Source organism: Ambystoma mexicanum, chromosome 1q, assembly GCF_040938575.1.
Source record: "Ambystoma mexicanum isolate Mex_15411 chromosome 1q, UKY_AmexF1_1, whole genome shotgun sequence".
NCBI classification, from domain to species: domain Eukaryota; kingdom Metazoa; phylum Chordata; class Amphibia; order Caudata; family Ambystomatidae; genus Ambystoma; species Ambystoma mexicanum.
Window position 1 is genome coordinate 318,831,915 of NC_090922.1, and position 24,077 is coordinate 318,855,991.

At 44.3% G+C, this 24,077-nt stretch overlaps 1 protein-coding gene across 3 annotated transcripts in view; it reads right to left on the bottom strand.

Moving 5' to 3' along the window:
- CEP89 (centrosomal protein 89) overlaps nt 1-24,077 on the bottom strand; it is a 1,655,177-nt gene that overhangs the window by 566,190 nt on the left and 1,064,910 nt on the right. For all 3 annotated transcript variants that reach the window (XM_069639099.1, XM_069639094.1, XM_069639107.1), the window contains 2 exons: nt 22,541-22,721; nt 909-1,076 (listed from right to left, as the gene is read on the bottom strand). In XM_069639099.1, coding sequence (XP_069495200.1) covers nt 909-1,076; nt 22,541-22,721 — 349 coding nt within the window. The remainder of the gene's footprint in view (nt 1-908; nt 1,077-22,540; nt 22,722-24,077) is intronic.

Below are 24,077 nucleotides of genomic sequence, written 5' to 3' on the forward strand. Positions count from 1 at the left end.
TTAAATCACTTCATCACTGTCAAGACATTTGCATCAACCCTACCGCAATGCACTCTTAAACCCTCAACCCAGAACATTAACCCCCCCAAATCGAAGACAGCCCCTGCAGCAGCGGAGTGAAGTCAAGCTATTCACTTAGAAGATTCACTTCAAAGTTACTGAGTACTGTCAAGGCAAGTCAATGCATCAACCTGCACCTTAAACTCATGCAAAGATCACTGAAGACCTGTGCAAGGCCATTAAGCTATCAAAAATAGACTACAGTAGAGACTTTGTGGGCTAGGTGTCATTCGCAGGCATCATAGGTTTCCTGCCCCCCAGCTTTACCTTAAGCCCTGAAGAATGGTTAAGTCTCCATCCCTATCTTGGAGAAATACAATTATAACGCCATTTTCTTTTTGATTTTTTTTTGCCTTTAACCATTTGGACTATTTTTGATATGCCACTTGAAGTACAATTCCCAGTTCACTAGCCTGTATGTAGGTTCACACTCATTCTGTTTTTCTGTTTTAGACAATGTATGTTTTTAGAAAACACTATTTTTATAGAGCCTCGTTTATTTTAGTAATTCCTTGCACTGTTGTGTGGAAGGAGGCAGAATATCTACTTTTGTCTGTTTACCTTTGTGATTGGAACACCTCTGACCTAAGTCGTGGCACAAGTTTGAGAATAGCATATAAAAAGGCATTGTCCGTCATTGCGCTTCTTCTAGACATAGTATTTTTCCACAAGTACTCACGCCAAAAGCAATCTCTAATGAATAGCAACTTTGATGCAACAATGGCTAAGAGAATTTTGAAATATATTTTGTTTTCTGGCCTAACTCGTAAGCTTTCCATGTACTACAATCATGCACAGTCAGCGTTGTGAAATTACTGCTGAATGAAGAATGAAAAAAACCAGCAGACCTATGATTTTTTTGGGTCATTTCCAATTCTTCTTCAAGTATCCTGTTGTCTGCTGTGAGAGTATTTTTTTCCAACATTAGGCTCTTCTTTTCTGCCTGCAGCACAGACAATCTCCTCATTAGATCATCAACTTCCACTTGTCTTTTTTCTTGCTCCTCTCGCAGGTGGCTATGGAACAAAAGCAATATTTAATCAATACTTCCAAAAAGTAGGCATTTATTCCTTCACATCTACGTAAAACATGTTATCCAACTTTATTACTTATAGTTTGGGATTTCAAAATAAGAAGCCTGCCCTGTAAATTACCTGTCGCTAGCGTAGAGAAGTGGGCATGAGATATCCGTACAGTGCCAAAATGACTACTGATTTGTAGAAGTGCAGGGGTGAGTAGTGATAAAAGCATCTACTTAGCCACACACTACTGCTAAAGCAGAGGTGATCCCAGTTATGAAGCGAAAACAAGGCACAGCTTGAATGGTGTACCTCTCTCGCCTCTTAGGGTAGCGCAGGCCGACGGCATGCTATAATCTTCAGAAGGGTATGTGGGGTCTTATCAGTCATTAGGTCCCTCAAAGGTGGGGCGGGGGGCAGGACCACTAACAGACCTTTAAAAGCATGTCTTGGAGCTCAACCGCATTGAGCTTGGCTTCTAGCTTCCAGCCTAATCTTCACACTGATTCTGTTGGTTGTTTCCATGACCATCAGTCCGGCTTTAGAGCTGCCAGCAGCACGGAAACTGCTCTCCTGAACATCTGTGAAGACCTGCTCTACAACCTTGACTATAACATCCCTTCTGTCCTCATCCTACTCGATCTCTCTTCTGCCTTTAATACGGTCAACCATGCCATCCTGCTCAACCGTCTCCGTGACAACCTGGGTATCAACGATCAGGCCCTGGCCTGGCTGACCACTTTCCTCTTCAACTGACCCTCCCAGGTCCAACTTGGGTCCTTCCTTTCCTCTCCTTCACTCTTTACCTGTGGTATTCCACAGGGGTCTAACCTCTCTCCCTGGCTGTTCACCAATAGCAGGCACCCCTTTCCCACTGCACTGCCGCTCTATGCTCCAACTTTCAGTGCTATGCGGATGACACTCCGTCCGTCTCCAGGCTTCCCTCGCCACCTCCTCTCCTCTCATTTCTGACTGTCCTCTATCCAGGAGTGGTGTGCCGCCAATGATCTCTGCCTTAACGCCAGCAAGACTGAGATTCTCCTCACCAGCACACCTGCACCCTCCTTTCCTGTCACTCTCTGGCCGTCCTCCGTTGGCTCTCTTCCTGCTCCCACCTGTGAGTCTAAGAACCTCAGGGTCATCTTCGACTCCACACTCTCCTTTTCTTCTCACATTTCTGACTTTTCCAAGAAGTCAAACTACCAACTGCACCTCCACAGAGGTATTCTTCCTTTCCTCTCGTTTCCCCAGAAGCTTACGGTCTCTCGAGCTCTGGTTTTCTCTAGGCTTGATTATTGCAACAGCCTCTTTCTAAATCTGCCTGCTTCTACTCTCCACCCTCTGCAACTCATCCAGAACAGGACTGCGAGACTTGTCCTTGGCCTCAAGCCCAGGGATCGGATCTCTCCAGCCCTGAAATCTCTTTGTTGGCTCCCAGTGGCTGCAAGGATTAAATTCAAGACCCTTTGCATCATCCACAAGGCTTTCTGGGCCTGGGTCCAAAATACCTTCAACTCTCCCACCATAAATACCTTCCCACTTGAGCTCTTCGCTCCTCCAACTCCCTCAGGGTCAATCACTTCTCCAAGCAACAAGTTGGGGGTAGATCTCTTTCCTCGGCTGGGGCCTCCCTCTGGAACAGCCTCCCTGCCACTCTAAAACATGAGGAGAACCATCTTCAGTTCTGGAAGCACCTCAAGACCTTCCCTCTTTGCTTCTGCCTTCGCTCTTCCTCTCCCCTGCTGATCTGTCTGCTTCAGTACCCTGCACCCTGTTACCCTCTGACTTCGTGCCCAGGTCCCTGCCGACCCATCCTCTCACCCGCACTGCCTCCTGGCAACCCCTGCACTTGGGTTTGTATCTGTAACCCTACAGCCCCCTTTACCTGCACTTATCAGACACCCCTTGTCTGCGCGTTAAACCCGGCACTTGCCACCCTGCTGGTTGCACTACCACTTGTTTTTTATCCCTTGCTTAGATCTTTCCAATTCTCTCTGCCCCCTGCACTTTCCTACTTCCCTCTCCCCTGCACTTGTGTGTTCTCAATGTCGCTGGGCCTAGTAAAATCGTTGTTTTATCTTCCCTCGTTTACCCTCCCTTGCGCCATCACGCTCTGAAACACTGGTGTACTGTGTATGAGCGTGATACAATTAAAATATCATATCATTTCTAGGTACTAGGCTGAGTGTCAAGAAAGTCTTCCTAATAACGTGGTCGAGATGATTTAAGACAGGAGCCCCCAAATGGGTCACTGTGGCGTGGCGATGGGTCAAGGGGATGGTTTCCAGCTATTCAAGTAAGCATTGAGTTGAGTGGGACATTGGCTGTAGCTGGATCGAATCAGCGGTCGAGATGCAGTGAGTGCACTGCTACTTCAGGGTCAAGCTGGCTGATGAGTCAGGCTAAGTGATGGAATCTAATGAGTCGAGAAGGCTCAAAAGTGCAGGTAAGCAGATTGAAGCTTCTTGAAGTTCCAAAGGTAGCACTGTGGTTCTGTAGCGGCTCGAGATAAAGTGTGGTCGAGCTGGCTCGTAAAGCACCTCAAGGTGGAAAACAGGCTATGTGTGGGCTGCTTTGTAGGCTTCTGGGGTGTTGGTAGACCCAATCACTGAAGGTCAGGTAAGTCTGTTTATGTGCTTTCCAGCCAGGAAGGGTCGTAGAGCCCACGTTAAGTGTCCCGTCACCCCTAGCAACAAGTTTGTGGGTACCAGTGTCTCAATTGTAGAGGGTATTGGCCATTCAGTTGTTCATCTGACATAGGCCCTGGGGATGTTGGGGATAAGAGCTTGCCTCTTGATTGGAAGTCTCTTTCTTCACCTCTGGGAGAGGACTGTGGATAACACTGTATTCCCAACAAAGCTCCAGGTGAATCATTCTTGAAAAATGTTCCAAAGATGAGTTAAGAGCAGGATCTCACCCCCACCCCCCTTATATTGGCAAAATGCTCGGCTGATTGGTTCCTTTCTATCCTTTTCAAGGGCTCCAATCAGGGCTGCTGTGACAAATTCCCTTTGCCCTATGATGTCATACGAGAGTGTTTTGTCTGTAGGAAGTGGAGAGGGGCAGTACATTTTAGAAACTCCAGCAAGAACCAAGATGGGGGAACCCTTCAGTGGACTATACCTCTGTCCCAGGCCACTAACGCTGCACCCTTCCCTCGGTTTCCCTACTTCAAAAAGACACCAGTATCCGCACCCTGGTAAGGAATCTCTGTTGTATCCTTGCAGGCATGTCTTTGAAGGTCTGTTCACAGCCCACCCCAGAGGGATTTCCTGTGCTGGGAAGGAGGTGAAACCCATTCTCAGAAGCATCAAAAGAGAAGCTTCCTGCCCTCCATGCAGGTGGTCCTGTGTGGGAACTACACAGCCCTGCCACAAACGAGTCACTGGTTATCAAATGCCATATCATATCAGCTTGACAATTCTATTACATCAAATTGCTTTGGCTGTATAACTGTCAATTTTAGGAGCCACACGGTCAAGGCAGCCGGCGCTTATGTTTAAATTTTACTTTGTCACCTGGCCCTTAAGACACACAGTAATGGCTTTGGGAAAAGGCTGCCTTTGAATATAATCCCTCCACTTGCTTAGAACTTTGGTCTCCAGCAGACTGCACTCAGGAATGCAAATGTGACATATGAGCCTACCCTGCCGCCGCTGCAAAGCAGTTGCATGGGCTGTCAGGAAAAAGCCTCATCCAAGTCACATGGTTGCACTGTGCTTTTCTGGTTCGGAATATTAAGGGGATGAGATCTGATTAGCAGGCCTCACCTCCAGAAACAGAACTGCCTACTACATTTTATGAAAGAAAAATCAAAATAGCTCTGGCTATTCCACCCCCACACATGGCCATTCTGTCACAAATACCAAATAGGAAAGCTTCATTCGTAGGCAGTAACATCTGCAATAAACCAGCAAAGTATACAACTTCATCAGATGTGGTAGTACAGATTTCTCAGGCATTGAAAAACATAGGCATTTGGCAGTTTTATATCATTATCATCTACAGTGATCCCCAACGTTTAGCTCGGGAGCAACGTGTTGCTCGCGGCACCCTAAATTTTTGCTCGCCAATTGTGCTGGGCCATAGTATCGAGGCCTAGAAGGAGGTGCTGAAGGGTTGAGACATCAGTAGCATTATAGCCAGGACAGAGTCCTGGACTGTGTGAGAATGTTGGTCAATAAGCCTGCTGTGGTTCCAGTTGGCTTATTTTTGTAGATGCACGATTTGAGTTTGTTGCCACCATGCAAATTACCTTTCAGTAAAGGTCCTTACTTTTTAAAGCACTGTCATTGTTAAAACACTGTCATCTTCAGATACTTTGTGCAGCTGAAAAATGTATTAATGAGCAAAATAATGTAACCGTGTTTGTGTCCTGGAGGAAATGGTCCTATTATGTTCCTTTGTATAGCTAGCAGGAGCAGACTGGACAAATAAGTAGAACGCATACCCAGCTTTCCTTTAATAATAATTTGCATGCACTGCTTTTTGTACAATTCAGGTTTGTACTTGATGCCACCATGCATTACATTTATCAAAAATATTACTTTTAGTGTCACTTATATTTATTACATAGTGTCCTTGTTGAAAAAGTGTCATCGTTTGATACTCTCTCAATATGGCACTTGGAGAATGCATGCCGCATTTTTCTCATTAATTTGTGCTAGTTCAAATCCAATTAAGCTACTGTTCATACGTTTAAATTAACAAGCCAATTAATGAATCCAAATGCATAGTTAACACCATCACACCCATCTATGAAGTGGTCAGAAAATGCTCAAAGCTTTGACCAATGTTTGCAACTATGTTTTGTGTAAAATCCCTTTAGGGCAGAGACGAGAGGCGTCAAATCCTTCCAAAAATTCTCATTTTTATTCCTAACCTCTTTTTCACCAATATAACAGGCCCCAAAGGCTTTAAAATGCCCTATTTGCCATTAGATACAAAAAAACAATTCTTAGGAGGTAACCTCCAAAGCACAAGTGAAGCGATCTTTAAAACCTACATGTAATGAACAGTATTAATCAATATGTATTTCATTTAAGTTCTTTATTAAGTTAGCAACATTTAAACACATGCATCATATTTCATAAAATTATTATAAAACAATCCCAAAATAAAAAAGCAGCTTTAACATAATTATTATTGGTTATTTATTTACAACGTGCTTAATACCCAGGGGTTTCTAAGCACGGACCCGGGGAATCGAACTTGTGTTGCTCTGTGTTGTCTTGCTTGCAAGGCGAGCGTGTTGCCCCTGAGCTATCTTCCAGAGACTCCCATATTCAAACAAGCTGTATATAAAAACCTGATCAACGACAAAATAACAGAAAATGAACCGAATCTTCATTGACTCTCATTGTGCAGGCACGCTGAGTTTCCTCCTGCACTCCTTCATTCATTGAGGGGTGGTTACATTTAAATGTACCAATAGCATCAGCCTGCTGCGTTCTGGGGATATTATTTCACAGATTTCTCCTCGTCTCTTCTATGTGTATGCAAGTCTGCATATAAAGTTAAAGAAGGCAGCTTATTCATATTTTGGACACCTGCCTCTCTCCCCAACGGACAAGCTCTTGCTTTAAGAAATATATTGTGTCAATTTAATGCCAAGTGTAGTTATATCCCTCACCCCTATCCAAATGGACAGTGCCTTACAACCCCCTCTGAACACCAGCACCACCAGTATATTTCTTTTTTTTTTACCAGGGCAGCCCTAAATCATGTAATTTTAATAAATAAGTACAACATCTCAACTGGCCTGACACCTTTAAACCAAACCTCCAATTCAGCTCATAAGGTGCTACCAGGTGTACTTTGAGGTCGACCTGGTATTTGGCACAGGAATTTATTTGCAACTACTCCTGGGCATTGCAGTTTGAACCAACCCAAGATTTTTCTGCCATAAAATATCATGGAGCAGACCTGTGCCTTGTATACATCCAGGCAATTGTCCAATCTGAATGCCCCAAACATGAAATTAAAATGTAAATAGCCCATTAATCCTTAATGATGCCCTTTGAGCTGTCGCCTTAAAATGATTGACCCAAGCACCGCTCTTTGAGAAGAGTAGGCTCAAATAAAAATGAGAATACCTCTTCATCTCTACATTCATTTAAAAACCAGCTACAAGGCTTCACCCTTTTCCAGAACACCATCATTTTTGTTTGTATTCTATTTAATTTCAAACTATAGCTCCCAAAATAGTAATTTGTTTATATCAGGCCCTGTTGAAATCCTGAAATAGCAGTGTCATAAGCATAAAGAAGCATGCTATAAAATGTCCCCTTCAGAGAGGGTGGATTAACTTTCCTAAGAGCAGTACAAGATTCAAAGTCTTAAAGGAATACATTGGGGCCAACTGACATCCCTTTTTCTCACCTTTACTGGTGGGCAAAGACAATGTATATAATTCCCCTATCTTGTATATTGGACAGATGCAGAGATGTCTGCGTATCACATTTGGACAAGATTTAATAATCCATTAAGGACCCCAATGAAATGTAAATTACGCCACAATATGATTCTATCAATCAAATCAAATGCTTTATCCAAAACTGAAATAATCTTCCTCCCTTAACCTTACCATATTTATCCATGATGGTGCTCAGAGTGAAGCGGTGGTCCTCGTGCTTAAGCCCTGCCCTGAAACCGAGGGCTTCAAGATATATTACTTTGAGCTCACATCTCCAGTCTGAGCAGCAAACATTTGGAGAATATCTTACTGGCAATTTTCAGTAAGGAAATTGGACTATAACCATGGGGGTGAGGGGCTGGTGATCCAAGCCCTACTTGCTTGTCCAAGGAGATGGCATAATGCCTGTCTTGACAATTGCATGCCCTTTGAAAAAGCTTCCATTATTACTCAATACATTCTTTTTTGTGTTTCTCTTGAAACAATAAATCTGACCAGCCGTGTACACACCACTCATTAAATCATGGTTACCTTTTCTTTTCAGGATTCTACAGTCTGCATCGAACCATGGGGCACTCCTTTCTATAACCTGGACCTCCTGAACTGGGAGACCATGTTTGCCAATATTTATGTCCCGGATAGTTTTAGCCAAAGACTCAAAAAAACTGACACTTAAGTTTGTGGCTTTTGAACTTTTTAACAGTTTTGAGAGAGTATCTTAATTTTTTGTGAATTAGTAATTCTTTCCAATGCCTCCGTGTTGAGCGTAGGCTTCCCAAACCAGCCCCTCTGGCTGTTGCACATCGTCTTTGTGCTGCCTACACCCCCACACCATTGGAAAATTAACTCAAGAGGATAGTGATCACTAGGTTCAATCTGAAATTCAAACTTTCATAACATCCCTGGAGAAAACACTGTCCATAATACAGCAATCAATGACTGAGAAACAGTAATACTGGTCTTGTATGCTTAGGAATGCACCATTTGCCACTAAAGATCCCAGGAAATCCCTGGGCAGAATCCCAAAGTACACCTGAAAATCACTGCTCCATTTGTGACAAGTGTCACTGTCCAAACATTTGTGAAAAATATTTTGCTCGAGAACCTGCAGCCCCTGGTAATGTTTATTTAGTCCTACTATATTTTTGAACAACTTGGCTGGTCGCATCAGTCTAAAAATGTCCTACTGACCATTCAATTTCCTAAACATTTCCTGTAAACAACCACTTAATGTCAAAATAAGTTAACAGCCTTCTAAATGTATTTTACTAAAATTGCACATGCTCTATATAACTGTTAAGTACTGCAAATTAAAATAATGTTCTATTAGCAGTCTTTAGTTTATTACATTTCTAAGTTGTGTTGCAATCATTTTTCTGCCAACTGAGCACAGATATGTTCTGTCGAAAAATGGATGTTGCTCGTCATTTCATTTGATATACAAATTTTGCTCATTGCGCACAAAAGGTTGGGGACCCCTTATTTAATCTAACACAAGGCTCAAAACAATGAAGTCACTCTTCTACTACTTAAGTCTACAGAACATCCAGCTAGCAATAGCATGAGATAAGCCAAAGGGTTTTTAAGTGATGAAGGCAATGCAAAAGAGAAACCTACATAATTATCCTACTTTTAGAACTACTACTAACCAAAAAAAGCAATGTAGGAAAAGGTTAGAGTAATACAGACAAAAGGGTATTTGAGATTCGTGCCAGACAGCATAGAATCTACATGTTTTGAATGTAAAGGCAGGTGGCCATTAGAGCGCAAAGGATCACTGGGATGTTGTAATGAGCCCTGAAAACATGACAGCTCGTTGTATAGATAAATGGGGGAATTAAATCTTGGAAGACAAGTGCTCTCCATTAGTGCCATTCAGTAGGGGAAGAAATGCAGTTCTTCACTGTTAAAAATGAACAAGCAATAACTGCCTGCTAAACAATCGGCAAACCTAACCTATTGAACTGCAACAGGCGAGTAGAGGTTCAAGCACACTTTTATGAAGTATAATAACCTCTCAAAAAGGTGTCACAATATGAGTCTGTTGCTATTAAGACCTTCATATTCATGATCACACCATCAGGTAAGTATGAATGGCAACTTCATATTTTCAGTGCAGTTTTCAGTTAAATTAATAGGATTTACGTACCACAGCAAGACAACACTGACTAGCTTCAATCCAAATGATCCCAACTGTCTCTGTAGAACACGTGCATGCTTCATGTGTGCACACCACTCTTTCAATACTCTCTCTTCCAAAAACACTGCCAAGAGAAATCATCACACATTGCCCCTGTGGCACTGGAAAGAGTAACTACAGAGTAGCTATTACCGTCTCTGATATGTATTTCCAGTGGAAAACTATTTTTTAAAGGACCTTATGGTTAATTTCCCCTTAAAATAAATGGCCATTTATGGTTTCTAAAGCAGCCATAACTGTCACCACCAATGCAAAACAACCATAACTTGGCCACTGCCATGCACTGCTAATGACATGTCTGACTGTGCTTACTTTACTGGGAAATCTGGTCTTCAAATTGTTATTTTTTGTGTTGGCTCTCTCATCAAACAAGACTTGGGAGGAGTACTTTGTTTCCTTAGATACTTTCCGTAGCATAGGTCCTGTATAAGGCATGGGTATGTGCATGTTGTGAGAAACCTGAGGGTATTCTCCCAAGTAGACCTCAGGAAACCCTTATTCAGGTGGACAGGGGAGTGCTGGCACTCTCCGATTCCAACCCTGGGGGCGGACGAGCGAGGGAGGATCACCTGGGTAGGGAAGCCCAGGGTTATGCCCAGGGGAATGCCCAAAGGCAGACGCAGTATTATATCGAGTAGGCAGGTGAAGGGGACAAAGTCCCTGAGGTTTTCCTTGGTTATTCTACATCAACCTCCCTTCCACCCATAGAAGCATCCTTAACAAAATCCTACCACCCCTACAGCTGTGATAAACCAATTAGGAACCCTGTCACCCTCAAAAATCACGACTCCCAGAATCTTTGTTTTCCTGTTTTTCACACAAATACCCCCCATTCTTTATCCCCATGCCCCTCTGGTTATTCTTTTCCGAACACCCACTCTATTATGACAGACAACTACCGTTCCCACAATCCCTCTTGTTCATTTCACGATTCCCAGCTATTCCCGTTCACAAACACTACAAAAACCACCCTTCCGAGATCACTACCAACCCTCCTAGTACAAGGGTTACAATTCCCTCTAACACCTCTTCCCCCTCCAACCACGTAGGATATTCTGACACCAACACTTTCTCCCGATGTAGACAACAGACTAACCCTACAATTGGTTAGCCGACATATCCCACCCAAGGGTCAGGCAAAGTGGGGCAACTGACCTGAAACACACACACCTGACGCACCTTTCCTTTCCCCACTGGGATAAAAGGTGGAGCACAAGACGAGTGAGGTAGCCAACACGATGAGACAGCTATCCCGACCCGGCAGTTCAACAGGAGGAGGAAAGGCAGCAAATATCAGGAGGCTGACAAGGAGAGACGCGACCTTGCCCTTTTCGACTCAGGCCTCTGCAGAGGGAATCGTAAGGCTGCGGACAATAGCACAAGTGTCTTGCAACAGATGACAATGGTACACGGAGCGTGCATTCGCTGATAAGCCGGAGCGAGGGAAACTCCTGCTAATGTGGTATCGGCCTTGACTCCAGATGCAAGGAAAGCCAAGCGGTTCATCACAGCTGGTGAGTCGAAGGGAGAACCAATAAGAACCAGGCTGTGATGAATGAAATTCACAAATAGGCATATGTAGAAGAGTTCAAAGAACTGTATAGGTGTTAAGGGAAGAGCAGCTGCAGAGGGAACCAGAACCATGTGGGTGCTGACTCGAGAAACCCTGGTCGATCCCATGTCGAATACGACTACAGATACCAGAAGGCGGTAGGAGAGCCGCCAAGATAGGGCAAAGTGGTCATACAGGAGGTCGAGCACAATCCCCATACAATCGTAAGTCTTTGACCAATGAACTATTGAGAAAGCTAAGGAAAGTGAATCCTGCATGGTGAACCTTAATACATGGACTGTGTTCCGTAAATTTTAGCAAGAGTGAACCAGGTAGAGAGATGCTGATGAGAGGGGGCGAAGTCTGAAGTCCTGAGAAACAGAGTGTTGACAAGAGGGAACCCGGCAGAGGGATGTCCACGAGAATTGTTTGAAAAGACATTAAGACTGCTGAAATACAAAAGGTGAACGGTCTTTGTGCAAAGCCATAGTGAACCCGGAAGGGGGAGGCTGGGCCGAGAGAAATATTCGAAAGGGGTCTGTGCCTGGAAGAGGGGGACCCAGGGTTGATGAATCCCCACCTCAAGTACAAAGAAGCAAGAAGTATTGCAAGACAAGGGGAGGGGAAGTGTCACCCATTGTCATTTGGGATCCAAGCCAGTGAAGGGTGATCCAGGGGTGGAAAGTTATCATCCACAGTTGACTGAGAAGGGAACTGTCGTATGCATTTGTTGAATAAGATAGTGTGAAGGGTCTGCGCCCGAAAGAGGGGGACCCAGGAGTGAAGCCACCACCCAAAGTCTGCGTGAAGCAGAACTTTGTATTTGTTTGTTGAATACATCAGGCCTCGAAGGAAAGAGACTTTTATTGAAAGGAGACTTTACCATTGAAGAACCTGATAGGTGGAACGGACCTGTTAGCTTGTGCTGAGAAGGCTCGAGCATGTGCTGTGCCAGCTAGAAGTCAGCTTGTGGTACGAAGGCTCAAGTGTGTGCTGTGCTCCAAAGTCCCACCTTGTCCCATGGTAAAAACTCGGGGAAGGGAGACCTCAAGGCAATCCCATCCTGACTTATTATTTGAACACTGTTTCCTTTATTTTGATACCCTATCCCACACTCTTTCTGTAATTAGTTGTAAGGAATTGGCAATAGGTTTTTCTTAGTATAGGCCCTTTTATTTCCACCAGTTGGACTGCCTTATTTTTCATTTGATGGTTGATGCTGGCTCCCATCTTACATTTACGTTAGGTGTTTTTCCATCCTGCATTTAAAGTTCAATAAACACCCTTGAACTATGATCACTTGTGCCTGTCTTTACTGTTGCCACCATGAGTTCCTGACAATGTCAACTGTGGTAGCATATGTGGCATCATAAGCAGTACACAGTAGTGTCTGAATTATGATCATTTTACAACAGTAGTGGCAGTTAAAGTTGCTTTAGAAACAATACCTAGCATATTCTCTGTGGGGTGGAGAGGGGTTGTACCACGACCACACTACCTTTAAACCAAAGTACTTTCAATGCATTCTAGTGGAAACGTGAACAGTCTAATACCCTACCCAAACCTGGGGTTATGTTAGTTGTCCCTTTAGAAGATGTTGCTGGTGAGCAGAGGATTCCATTTCGCTCCCTTCATGGTTGAACAGTGACATTATAGCATTCTTACTGGTCAACTGCTGAACCTGCATTGATACATTATTTTCTGCAGGGGCAATGCTACCTAGTAGAGTTAATTTAACTTGTGAGGCTTCGCCTCTGCTTAACATTCAAGGGAACTGATCAAAGATGTGTTTTGGTCAGGATGTGACAGTTGAGGTGAATATATACCATCCTATTGACAGTACGCAGTAGGCACTGCATGTTTCGGACACCCCAGAACGACAATTCCTAGGGGTGAGGGGGATCCCTAAAGGGCTGCAATATCCACCTTGGCGGTCTGCAGGCCACTAGTGACCTGCAATCCTGCTCCTAGCCAACAAACCCTGTTCAAAGTTTTTTCACATTTTTGGGTGAAGTTTGCACTTGTCAGGAGTACTTTGGAGCCCACGAGGGAAATTCAGGCAGTCAAGGGGAGGCCCCCCCCACTCCCCCGTTCCATGATGCTACCCCTAAAGGCAGTAAATAGGGGACACCCAAGAGCTCGCCCAGTCCTCCTATAGTTGAGAGTAAAGGTCAGATTCAAACCCCTCTAGGGCAATTCCAACAATAGTCCCAGAGAAAAGAACACATTACTTACCCCCGGTAATGTTCTTTCTATTGGATCTTCCTACCACAAATTCCTCATCTTTGATGCATCCATATGCTGCTTTGCAGTCTCTGAACATTTTTCGATAGCAGAGGGTGCTGTGTGGTATGACCTCGATGTCCCTCGACAGTTAACAATTCCTGCGTCCGGATGGGACGTCGAAGACGGTATAAATAGCATGCACTGCGTCCGTTGCCTTAGTTCTTAGTTTTTCCCCTCGTTCTGCACAGCAGATTTGGATTAAATAATCTGCATGGGCGTTGAAAGAGGGAAGTATATAAAAGAATGCCCCCACAGTTAGAGGGGTAGGCTTGCAGGGTGATGAGGAATCTGTGGGAGGAACATCCAATACAAAGAACATTACCAGGAGAAAATAATGTGTTCTTTTAATGGATTGTGTCCTCCCGTGGATTCCTCATTTTACTGGACTCCTATAGGAGTTTTGGAGGTGGGAGAAGTGCATTTTCTATGGAATTCTGATTAGCACATCATATTGTGCAGAACCACTCCTCCAAAGGGAGAGTCCTGGCCTGACAAGGTGTCCAAACAGTAATGTTTTGGGAAAGTGTGAACTGAGGACCAAGTTGCGGCACTGAACATATCCTGAGCTGGTAACCCTCTTTGGGGAGCCGAAGTGGTTGCCACTCCTCTGGTGCAATGGGCTGTTTTCAGGGACATCTTTGACTGCAATGGAGTAGCATTAGAAAATGCAGAGGATAATTAATGCGATAAGGTTGGTTTGGTCATGGTTGGCCCAGCCTGTGGGCGGTATAACCAATAAATAGTTGGTCATCTTGCCTGACAGTAGCCATTTTAGAAATTTTGAAACTAAGAACCCTTTTCGGGTTAAGCCTGTGTAACCTATCTTCATCCTTAGACGGATGAGGAGGTGGATACAAAGCTGGTAATGTTATTTTCTGTGTTAGATGGTATTCAGACACAACTTTCTCCTTGGAAAATGTGTAAAGGGTGGTTTATACGACAGGGCTTGTAGCTCACTCGCTCTCTTCAGGCGGAAGTGATGGCTACCAAAAAGATCGTTTTCAATGTTAATAACAAGTAGACAAAAATGGAGAGAGGTTCAAATGGAGCTCCCATTAAGAAGGTTAATACCAGGTTAACATCCCAGGACAGAACCAGAAAAGGGACCAGTGGGAAATCTAGGCCCGATTGAAGAGGCCTCTTTACCATCGTTGATGAGATTATAGAATCCATCTCTCATCTCACCTTCAAGGATGTTATCTGCAGCCTGGGAAATAGTATTCCACAAGGTATACAAGGATTTTACCAGAGCACAAGATGCATTAATGGATTTTAAAGCCATGCTTCCAGAATAGAATACTCTTTTTGCCAAGGTGTACTTTTAACCATCCCTCTCCCGGGGGGATGGTTGGATAAGCCGCAGCCTTTGAAATGGAGTTAGCGGTCTTCACCATCAAACTCTCTGGTGTAGGGTGCCTTGAAAGAAAATCAGGGTTCATAGAAGGTGGTCTTGTTTACAGCAGTAAAGGTGTTAGGCTTCTGCCAGTTCTCTACAATAGGGTTCTTTAAAGCTGAAAGAAAGGGCAACACAGGCTCTTTTGGGGGCCCTTTTTCCAGGTCATCCTGAGTTATGTCCTTTACAGGATGCCCCCAACCCAAATATTCAATTACCCTTTACCCTATTAATGACCGTTCTATAGGCTGCATGTGGGAGTGCATTTACATCTGGAGTGTCGAATGCTATGTCAAGGGAGCTATCAAGCTCATTGGCTTCTTTCAGACAAGTAGCCAGGTAGTCTAAAACAAGATTGATCAGAGATCAACTCTTCTGGAACATTGGGCTTCCAAAACATTAATGCCCGAAAGGTAGAACATCGTCTTCCTCAAAAATGGATTCAAAAGATTTGAAGAAATCTTTCTTCGACTCAGGCTTGAAACTCAACGTTGGATCTGAGGTTGACAGGGCCTTCGACTTGGAATCCTTCAAAAAGGAGGGCACAGGATCCTTTAGCTTTCAATGTACTCTGCGGTCATTACTGTTGATGCTACTTGAGAAGACAACCCTGAGGACTTCCAACCCAGGCTTTTTATTCGATTCGCTGCCAGTCTTGGAAGATGCAGTGGGCTGCTTCGGCTCTTTTGCGGGACCAAGAGGAGTATTGCCTTCGAGACCACATACATCATTTTCTAACAGAAATGTTCCCATTCGCACGATGAGGCTGTCTTATCAGGAAAACCTACCAGACGGGCGAGGAGTCGGAAAATGGGGAGCAATGCCATTGTTTCTTTGTCTTGTTTCGTGACGACAAAGAGAAGAGTGACGGAAGTCGCTCCTGGATCTTGAATGTTTAGAGCTTTTTTGGCCCTTTCTAAAGACTTGTCTCTGGTAGAACTTCTTCCTTTGGAAGATTACCTCTTTGAAGGAGCAGAAGATGGAGACTTTGAAACCGACCGACCTAGGGTGAGTTTCGACTTTCTATCTTTTAAGGTCTTACTGGTCATCAACTGGCAGGAGCCGCACTCGACGACCTCATGTTCTTTGCCGAGACACTAGAGTCAAATTCTGTGCGCATCAGTGATCGCCATCTTCTATTCACAGTCCGCACATCCCTTAAAGCCTGTCTTCGGGTGGACATCGAGAAAATGTACTCAAAAGTAATGACGTTAGTTGTAGATGCGCGGAGGCGAGTGATCATTTGTCAGCGAGCCATGCATGCAGAAAAACTGAATTGAGGCAACGGGTGCAGTGTGTGCTATTCATACCGTCATCGACGTCACGACCGGATGCAGGAATGGTAACCGTCGAGGCACATCAACTCGATGCCGCACCCTCTGCTGTCAAAAATATTTCAGAGACTGCAAAGCAGGATATGGATATATCAAAGATATGGAATCCGTGTAAGTCCAAAATCCATAAGAACAACAAATTTACTTCCCTTAGGTAATGTTCTTTTTAATTAATGAGTCCTTCCTCCCACAGATTCCTTATATTGGAAATATCCTCCTGGCTCAAGTCTGGCTTCAGAAACCTTTTGAATGCTGCCGGTGCCCAGGTCTTCTGATGCAACATCATGGGTACAATATACAGAACCCGAAGCATCTCATGACCTCTGCCTCTTTTCTCCATACTCAAAGGCTGACAAAATGTTGAGCTGCTACAGGTTATGAGTATTCTGTATGAGGGGCAATGGGAATGAGGAATCTGTGGAGAAAAGACTAATTCTTTCGTAAGAAAATAAAAGGTAAGTCATTTGTTCTTCTTAAATTGTCCTTCCTTCAGATTACTCATTTTTAGAAAATCTCTTAAAGCAGTACATACTCTGGAGGAGGGAGGACAGTAAGGAACCATCACCTATGGCAGAATATACTGGATCATGACACAACCAAATTAAGCATCTAGACCTGGTAAGGAATCTAGGTAATGTTTGACAAACATATGCTGAGAAGTCCATGTAGCCCGAGATGTCCACAAAAGGGACATCTCTCGGCAAGACAGAGGTAGCCACCAGCCCTTTGGTATAATGAGTCTTAAGATACGCTGGTACTTCCCTGTTGACCTGATTGAAGCATTCAGAAGTGCTACAGACAATCCACCTGGAAGCATCTGCTTGGTAGCCGAACACCAGCGACCTATTAAAAGACTGCTTATGGAGCTTGGCTGATGAAACTTCTCCTACATTTCAGATGAGTGAGGCAGAGGGTAAAATAAAGGAAAGATGGATCTTTTGAGAAAGGTGAAAGTCTGACACAACCTTGGGAAGGAAGAATAGTTCACCTAAAATTCACTTTCTCCTTGGAAAAGATTAGGGAATGAGGCTTGACAGAAAAAACCTAGAGCCTGCTCAACCACCTTGCTGGAGTGATGTTAAGTAAGAAAGTTACTTTAAGCGTGAGCAACCTCAAAGGGCACAAATGCAAAGGATCAAACAGTGCGTCCATTCAAAATGTTAGATTAAAATCCCATGCACATTGGCATGGTGGAAACTGGTTAACTAAACCTCTCAAATACAGCTTAACAGTAGGGAAAGTAAAGAAGGCACTCTGATAAGGACCACTGTGAAATACCCATTAACAGAACCAATCTGAAGGTCCTGAAGACCCAAAGAAAGCAGGAAATCAACAATGGAAGAAGCTGAACAAGTCAAATGATCCGGGCCATGTCTCACGGCACCAAGCAGAGAACTTATGCCAGCGACTTAGGAGCCATCCTCCTGGCTGAAAAAAGCAACATTAGGACCAAGTCAAAGATGTCCCACACCTTGTACCTCAGCAGTTAAGCATGAAGGATGAGAGTGCTTATGCTTCTTGGATATGGAACTTTTCCCACTGATGGCAAGAACAGATCATCTCTCTCTTGGAGGCAAACTCTGCCCTCCGATGGTGACAGCAGATAGGCTCTCTTGGAGGCGTCAAGGAGGACAGATGGACATGTCCAGAATTTTTTTTGGCTGGCACATCCTCCAGGCACAATCCGGAGCAATCAGAAACCTACTCAGTCTCCCAAGGACCATCAGGATGAATCAGAGGGAAAACGGAGGACATAAACGTTCCACTCTACAATCATTGTGTCCCCAGTCACCACTGCAAGGAACATTTCCAGGAGCGGAACAATCCTCATTATTGATTGATATTGGTGGGCAAGACGTCCATGTCCACTTGAGTAGTCATCCTCGGGCAGAATATCTCGCAACACAGTTCTCAATCTGTAAAGGCTGGTGAAAACCTGCATGGGGCATTTGCTGCAACATTCCCTGTCTCAACAAGATGGGCTGCTGACAGGAAGACCGCATTCTCTGAAGTCCAAAACCACAGTTGCATTACATTCCTGCACAGAGGTAGCAACCCCACACCACCTCTCTTGTTGAGGTAATGACTGGCCACAATTTTGCGTCAGAATATGGACAAGCTTGCCCTGCATGAATGCAAGAAAGGCAGCCAGGGCTGTCCGGATGTTCCACAATCCAGGCGGTTGATGTGCTTCCCACCTTCCATAAGGGTCCACAGGCCTCTCACCATCTGATCATCCAAGTAAGTAGGCTAGCCCTTCAGTAAGGAATTTGTGTCTATGTTCTACTGAGGCAAAGGTTGTCTAAAGGCTCCCCCTTTGCAAATTGTCTCTGAGAGCCCATCACAAGAGATCCTTTGATACATTGTTCAAGACCTATAAAAACTCCACACTCTCTTCACGCCTGATGCTTGGGTCAATCTACTGAAGATCCCGGCGGAAAATATAAACAGGGCGGGAAATTGTATGCAAATGGAAGAGGTCTGTGAGGAACCTGAGGGCGTCCTCACTTCTTTCCCCAATACATCCTCCCCCATGAGGCCGTGTAAAGGACGTTGCTTTCGGATCCTGACCCTGGGGGTGGATATGCGAGAGAGGATTACCTGGGGGGAGAAGACTTAGGGAGTGGGGATGATGCACCCTTAGGTGAGACATGGTATCACCTATTTCCCTTTCATAAGGAATCAAATGTCCCACAGGGTTTTATGGGGTATTATCAATCCCTTCCCTATTTTGTCAGAAAACCATCCCCCAATATATACCACCATAGTACTGAGACGAGGAAGAAAACATAGAAACATACATTCATCCTTTATTAACTCAGACATACACAAACTCCACTCTGGTACTGGGACGAGGAAGAGGGATGCAGAGTACCAAGACCGTTGTGCAACTGAAGAATATTGCCTTCACCTGAGGCCAAAGGGGCAGTATAAATGGCCCGCTCAGGTGAGGCTACAGAGATCCCCTGTGGAACGCTTGCCAAAGGAGAAGCCGTAGGTGAAGGCAGGGAGAAGCATGTCCAAAGCGCTGAGGAGCTGCAGAGTCGCTGCAGTGGAAGCAGATTGTGGCAGGCGTTTTCGGAAGGTCTCCGTTGGCAAAGTTGACCTGCCGACCTCCTGGAGTCAAGAGGAGACCCTGGAAGAAAGGTGTGCCAAGCAGGGAGCAGACACAGCCACAGGAAGCCAACCAAAGCAGAGGACAGCACACAGAGACAGCGTACCCGGTTAGTCAAAGCAGGCTGAATGGCTATGGGACAGTGTGGTGCGAGTCGCGTGGTAAATGCAGGTCGGAGCGCTCACGAGAGAGCAAAGGACTGCATAGGCAATGGGAATGCCGGTTCAACTTAAAGTACAGATGATTGATAACTACGATAACTTTAATGCTGAAAGCAGAGAATTTAACGGTTTGGGAATATGGAACTGTAATGAAATTGACAAGGCCAAGGAAGAACCAGAAAAGCAGTGAACATTAAAAGCATGAATAGGCCCATGAACAAGGGTGCAAATTCCCAGCAGGAGAGTGAACTGGAAATTTGCACTTGCTTTATTTAATTAGACTGATTTGAAGTTCTTGAATACCAAACCAAAAGAAAGTAACAATGAGTGAATGCCACTTGCAGAGAAAGCAGTGACAAGCATTCCCTGATACAAAGTAACTGTACATTATTTAAACTAAATAATATAAGGAATTGTAAATTGTAGAATCTGAGGAAAGCAAGAATTGGCAAGAGCCATAAGGAAAAGAGGAACTGCACTATATTTGTATAGCACACTGAGTGGCTAAGTTGAAAGCTGAAGCAGTGGCAAAGCTATGAGAAGATTTGACAATCCAACAAGTAAATGGTGGCAAAACAAGTATTGAGAAGGCTGCAAGAGTATAAGTCCAATACCACTGTTGAGTTGAGGCAGTGGCTATGTAACTGTAGAAGAGAAGCCAATAAGGTGTGTCAGTTGGGTGACCAGTAATGGGTAGACCGTGTGGTCCAACAACTGCACCTAGACCAAGTACACCCGACTAAACAAAAGCCACTTACCTCATCTATATGTTTGTGATTGAATATCAAGAAAAGCTTGTATTTCTGAACTTAAAGAACTGAACTTTATGATATTGATGAAAGACACAGAAGCCTGAAAGCAGGGAAGTATCCAGAGGAATTGTGTTGTTTTGGAAACAGTGAGAGACGTGAAAGCTTGGGGAAGGGAACCGCTTTCTGATTGAAAGTGACCAGTCTTCAATCCTGGGGAAGGGGGAACCCCTTTTCCGACCAAGAGCTGGAAGAACACTTTTCATTTGACGCCGACATCCCTACACGTTTTGAACAAGTAGATGTGAGGGCAAGTATAGGTTTTGGACACAGACAGACATTTACTTTGAACTTCCTGACACAGACTACCATTAGTTTCAGTTAAGTAGGGAAATCCCATCTTCGCATGGGGCAAGTTAGGCCTTTTCCCCAACTTTATTGTGATTTTAATAAAAGTTTGTAACCCAAACTTTCCTCAGTTGTCTGTCTACTTCCTGATGCCTTCACAGGTCCGAGAAGGGAACTATGGATGGCGGCCCATCCAGGGAAGAGAAGAAGAGATCGGACCATTGAGATGGGAAGAGGTGAACATTAGGACATTCATTTAGAGCAGGGGACGCCATTGTGGTAGTAATGAGAGAGAGGAGGGGCAATAGCCTGACTGTAAATATGTTGTATATGTAGGTTGTAGAGGGATGCTATTTGTTGACATATGCATGTTGGGGTACAGCGTGATGCGATAGTAGTGATGGGGGGGCGGTGGAGAGCCACCGGTTGAGACGACACTGGGAAGTGAAATTATATGATGTATGATGTGGCATTTATAAATTATAAATGACTAACTGTAGTGACTAACATACTCCTAATACATAGTCCCCTTTCCTCCATACTGTATGGGCGTCCCTCACTAGGGTCGGGAAACTGAACCTTTTTTTATTTTTTTATTTTTTTAAATATGTTTATTTTAAACCAAGGCAGGAAAACAAATACTATTATACATCAACCCAGCATTTCAATCAAGTTCTTCCTTCCCTCTCCTCCCCCATATGAATGCTGATCCAGAGCAGAGAGGATTTTGGGATTTCCCCTCCTATTTTTATCTTTTATCCCCCTCCTCAGGTATAGCCCCACTGTTCAAGATCCTAATAGCTTGCTGGGGTTTGTGGGTGAGGGCCGGATATTTTAGGTCCTAGTCAAGAACTGGGCCCCAAATGTTCTGGAAGCAGTGAAGAAGCCCTGGCTTAGCCACTGTTACCTTCTCTGCGATAAGAATGTCCCATAATTTGGCCCATCAGAGATACAAATAAAAATTAAATGACATTAATTTTAGTTCAGTGTTATGTTGCAGCTAATCACCTAAAATCCTACCATTCGCCCCTAGCCCTTTTTCTAGGCTCCATTCCAGCCCTTGCTCCTCAGAAAGGGACTGCTGCACTGCTCCGTGAGAATAACTGCCATAATTGTGAAACAATCCCCTACTCAAAATCGAGTGCAAAACTTGATTTTGCGTGAGATGGCTGAAGTGCCGGTTGCTAAGAAAACATGGTTTCCAGGGTGCAGAGCACCCGTCATTTTCCACAGCGTAAGCTGAGCACCATTCATGCTGCAACTCTATGGTGCTAGCTGGAGCGCCTAATTTGGCGCTGTGTTATTGTTCTACGACCTACTGCTAAACAAGCCCCCAGTGTTGGATGCGCTGCACAGTCAACTTAATATGCAAACCAAGCTCTATGATTGCTTTAAAGCGCAGGGGCCTTACTAGTTTGTCATCTAGTTCCGAGTGGAACATCACTGTTGAAATATATCAAATGAGGACAATATTGTACGCAGCGTAATATCACTATGATCTATTGAAGATTTCAACCTCTGGGCTTGTCGAACCTTTTACCGGCAAATATGAACAGTAAACAGTACTGCAGATTTTTTGCGCATTAAGAACCAAACCACAAGCCTATGAACATACAAAAGATCCAGGGACATTAATTACCATCGAAAATAGAACACAGTGAAAATTATAGGCATAAATGGCACTGACATTTACACATGAACCTATGAAAAAGACTCCATGAAATGATTGTAATAAAGGAAAATTATTCAAAGCCCTTTGGTAGTTACTGCCCAGATCCCTCGAACCATAGCATTTGCTTTGAGGCTTGCATTAATATTGTCTTGTGGGGCACTTGAGGAAAACAAAGCAAAGTAACAGAATATTGAGAGAGACTTTCCCTATCATTATGTGCAAATGCAGGCTCGTACCTTTTTAATTCATTCACCATAGCAACATGCTCCTCCGCTGCTATTTTGCCGTCCAGGTTGGCTTTCAGCTCGTCGCACTTGGAGCGCGAGGCTTGCAGCTGCTTCTGCATTTCCGACAGCTCTTGCTCCTGATTCTCCCTTTTCGTTTCCAAGAGCATTAGTTGTTTGCTAAGTTTTGACACTTCACAACAAATAAAAAGGTAAAAATTAACACACTGTGCAGGATGTCTGGGGCATTAAAAGTAATCACAAGGTTTACTCAGAACTGGTCTAAAAAGGCTTCAATTAATGCATTTTACAACATAGTTTGCCTGCGTCTGACCTAAAGTCAGTGGACTATGAACGTATACCGAGAGATATATTGCAACCTGCAAATAAGGCTAATGATTCAAGGTTGACATGTCAGCCAACTCAAAGTCACATGGGACAAAGAGCGGGACCAAAAACTTGCAGTTGTCAGCAAATATATCGCACAAGGTGGTTACACATCCACAGCGTGCCAACAGAGGATGTAAAAAATGCCCAGAAAGCAAGACAAAGCAGTAAAAGTCTAGTACAAAACTCACCAAGCCGAAGGATCACCTGTTCTGCAAGGAACTGTACAAAAAAGGTTGGGGCCCATGGGGACAAGTGGCGAACAAACAGGTGACTCAAGTAGTAAAGGTTCAAACTTAGTTTATTTAAAATACAGAAGGATGAAATGAAAACCTATAGGGACAATGGAGTTATGTATGACATTCTGGAATGCCCTGACTAGCACTGGGAGGAGGATCAAGAGGAGTCAAATAGTAAAGTTTTAGGAGTCTTCCTCTCATGGGGATATTGGTGTCCCCAAGATTCTCTAAACACCATGCAGTCTCAGCGGTATAGGACATAGCCACTTCAAGACTCAAACTCTCAATCACAGGGATATTGCTTCAGACCCTTCTCTCAAGGTACAGCCACAGGGATATAGTGCCACACTGCTTCTTTGCCACAGGCCCTCTACACATGGATATATCATCCAGTGTACAATCCAGACAGGAGCGTGCCTTGCCCATTTGTTTCTGATCTGGAATTGTAATGCACATGTTCGTTCTCCCTCCCTCCCTCCCTCTCTCCCTCTCTCCCTCTCTCCCTCCCTCTCTCCCTCTCTCCCTCTCTCCCTCTCTCCCTCTCTCCCTCTCTCCCTCTCTCCCTCTCTCCCTCCCTCTCCCCCTCTCTCCCTCTCTCCCTCTCTCCACGGATGAGCTCAAGAGAATTAGCTATTGGCGACAGTGTTTTTCTCTCACGTTACATAAATGGAGTCTTCTACAGACAAGGAGCTTCGTCTTTGATCTCCTCTATCCGAGGACAATCCTCTGCAATATGCATGGAGTTTCACGGACTAGAGGGAGGGGCCTGATCGGGTCTGTGGGCCTTATGTTTGATACCCATGTTTTAGGACCCTCTCTTAGTTTTCTCCAGAGCAAGTTGATTGGTTTGCCCAGTAGACTCAGGCCTCTCTGCTTAGGTCCCAGTCAGGCTCTCCTGTGCAGCTACTACTTCAAGGATCACA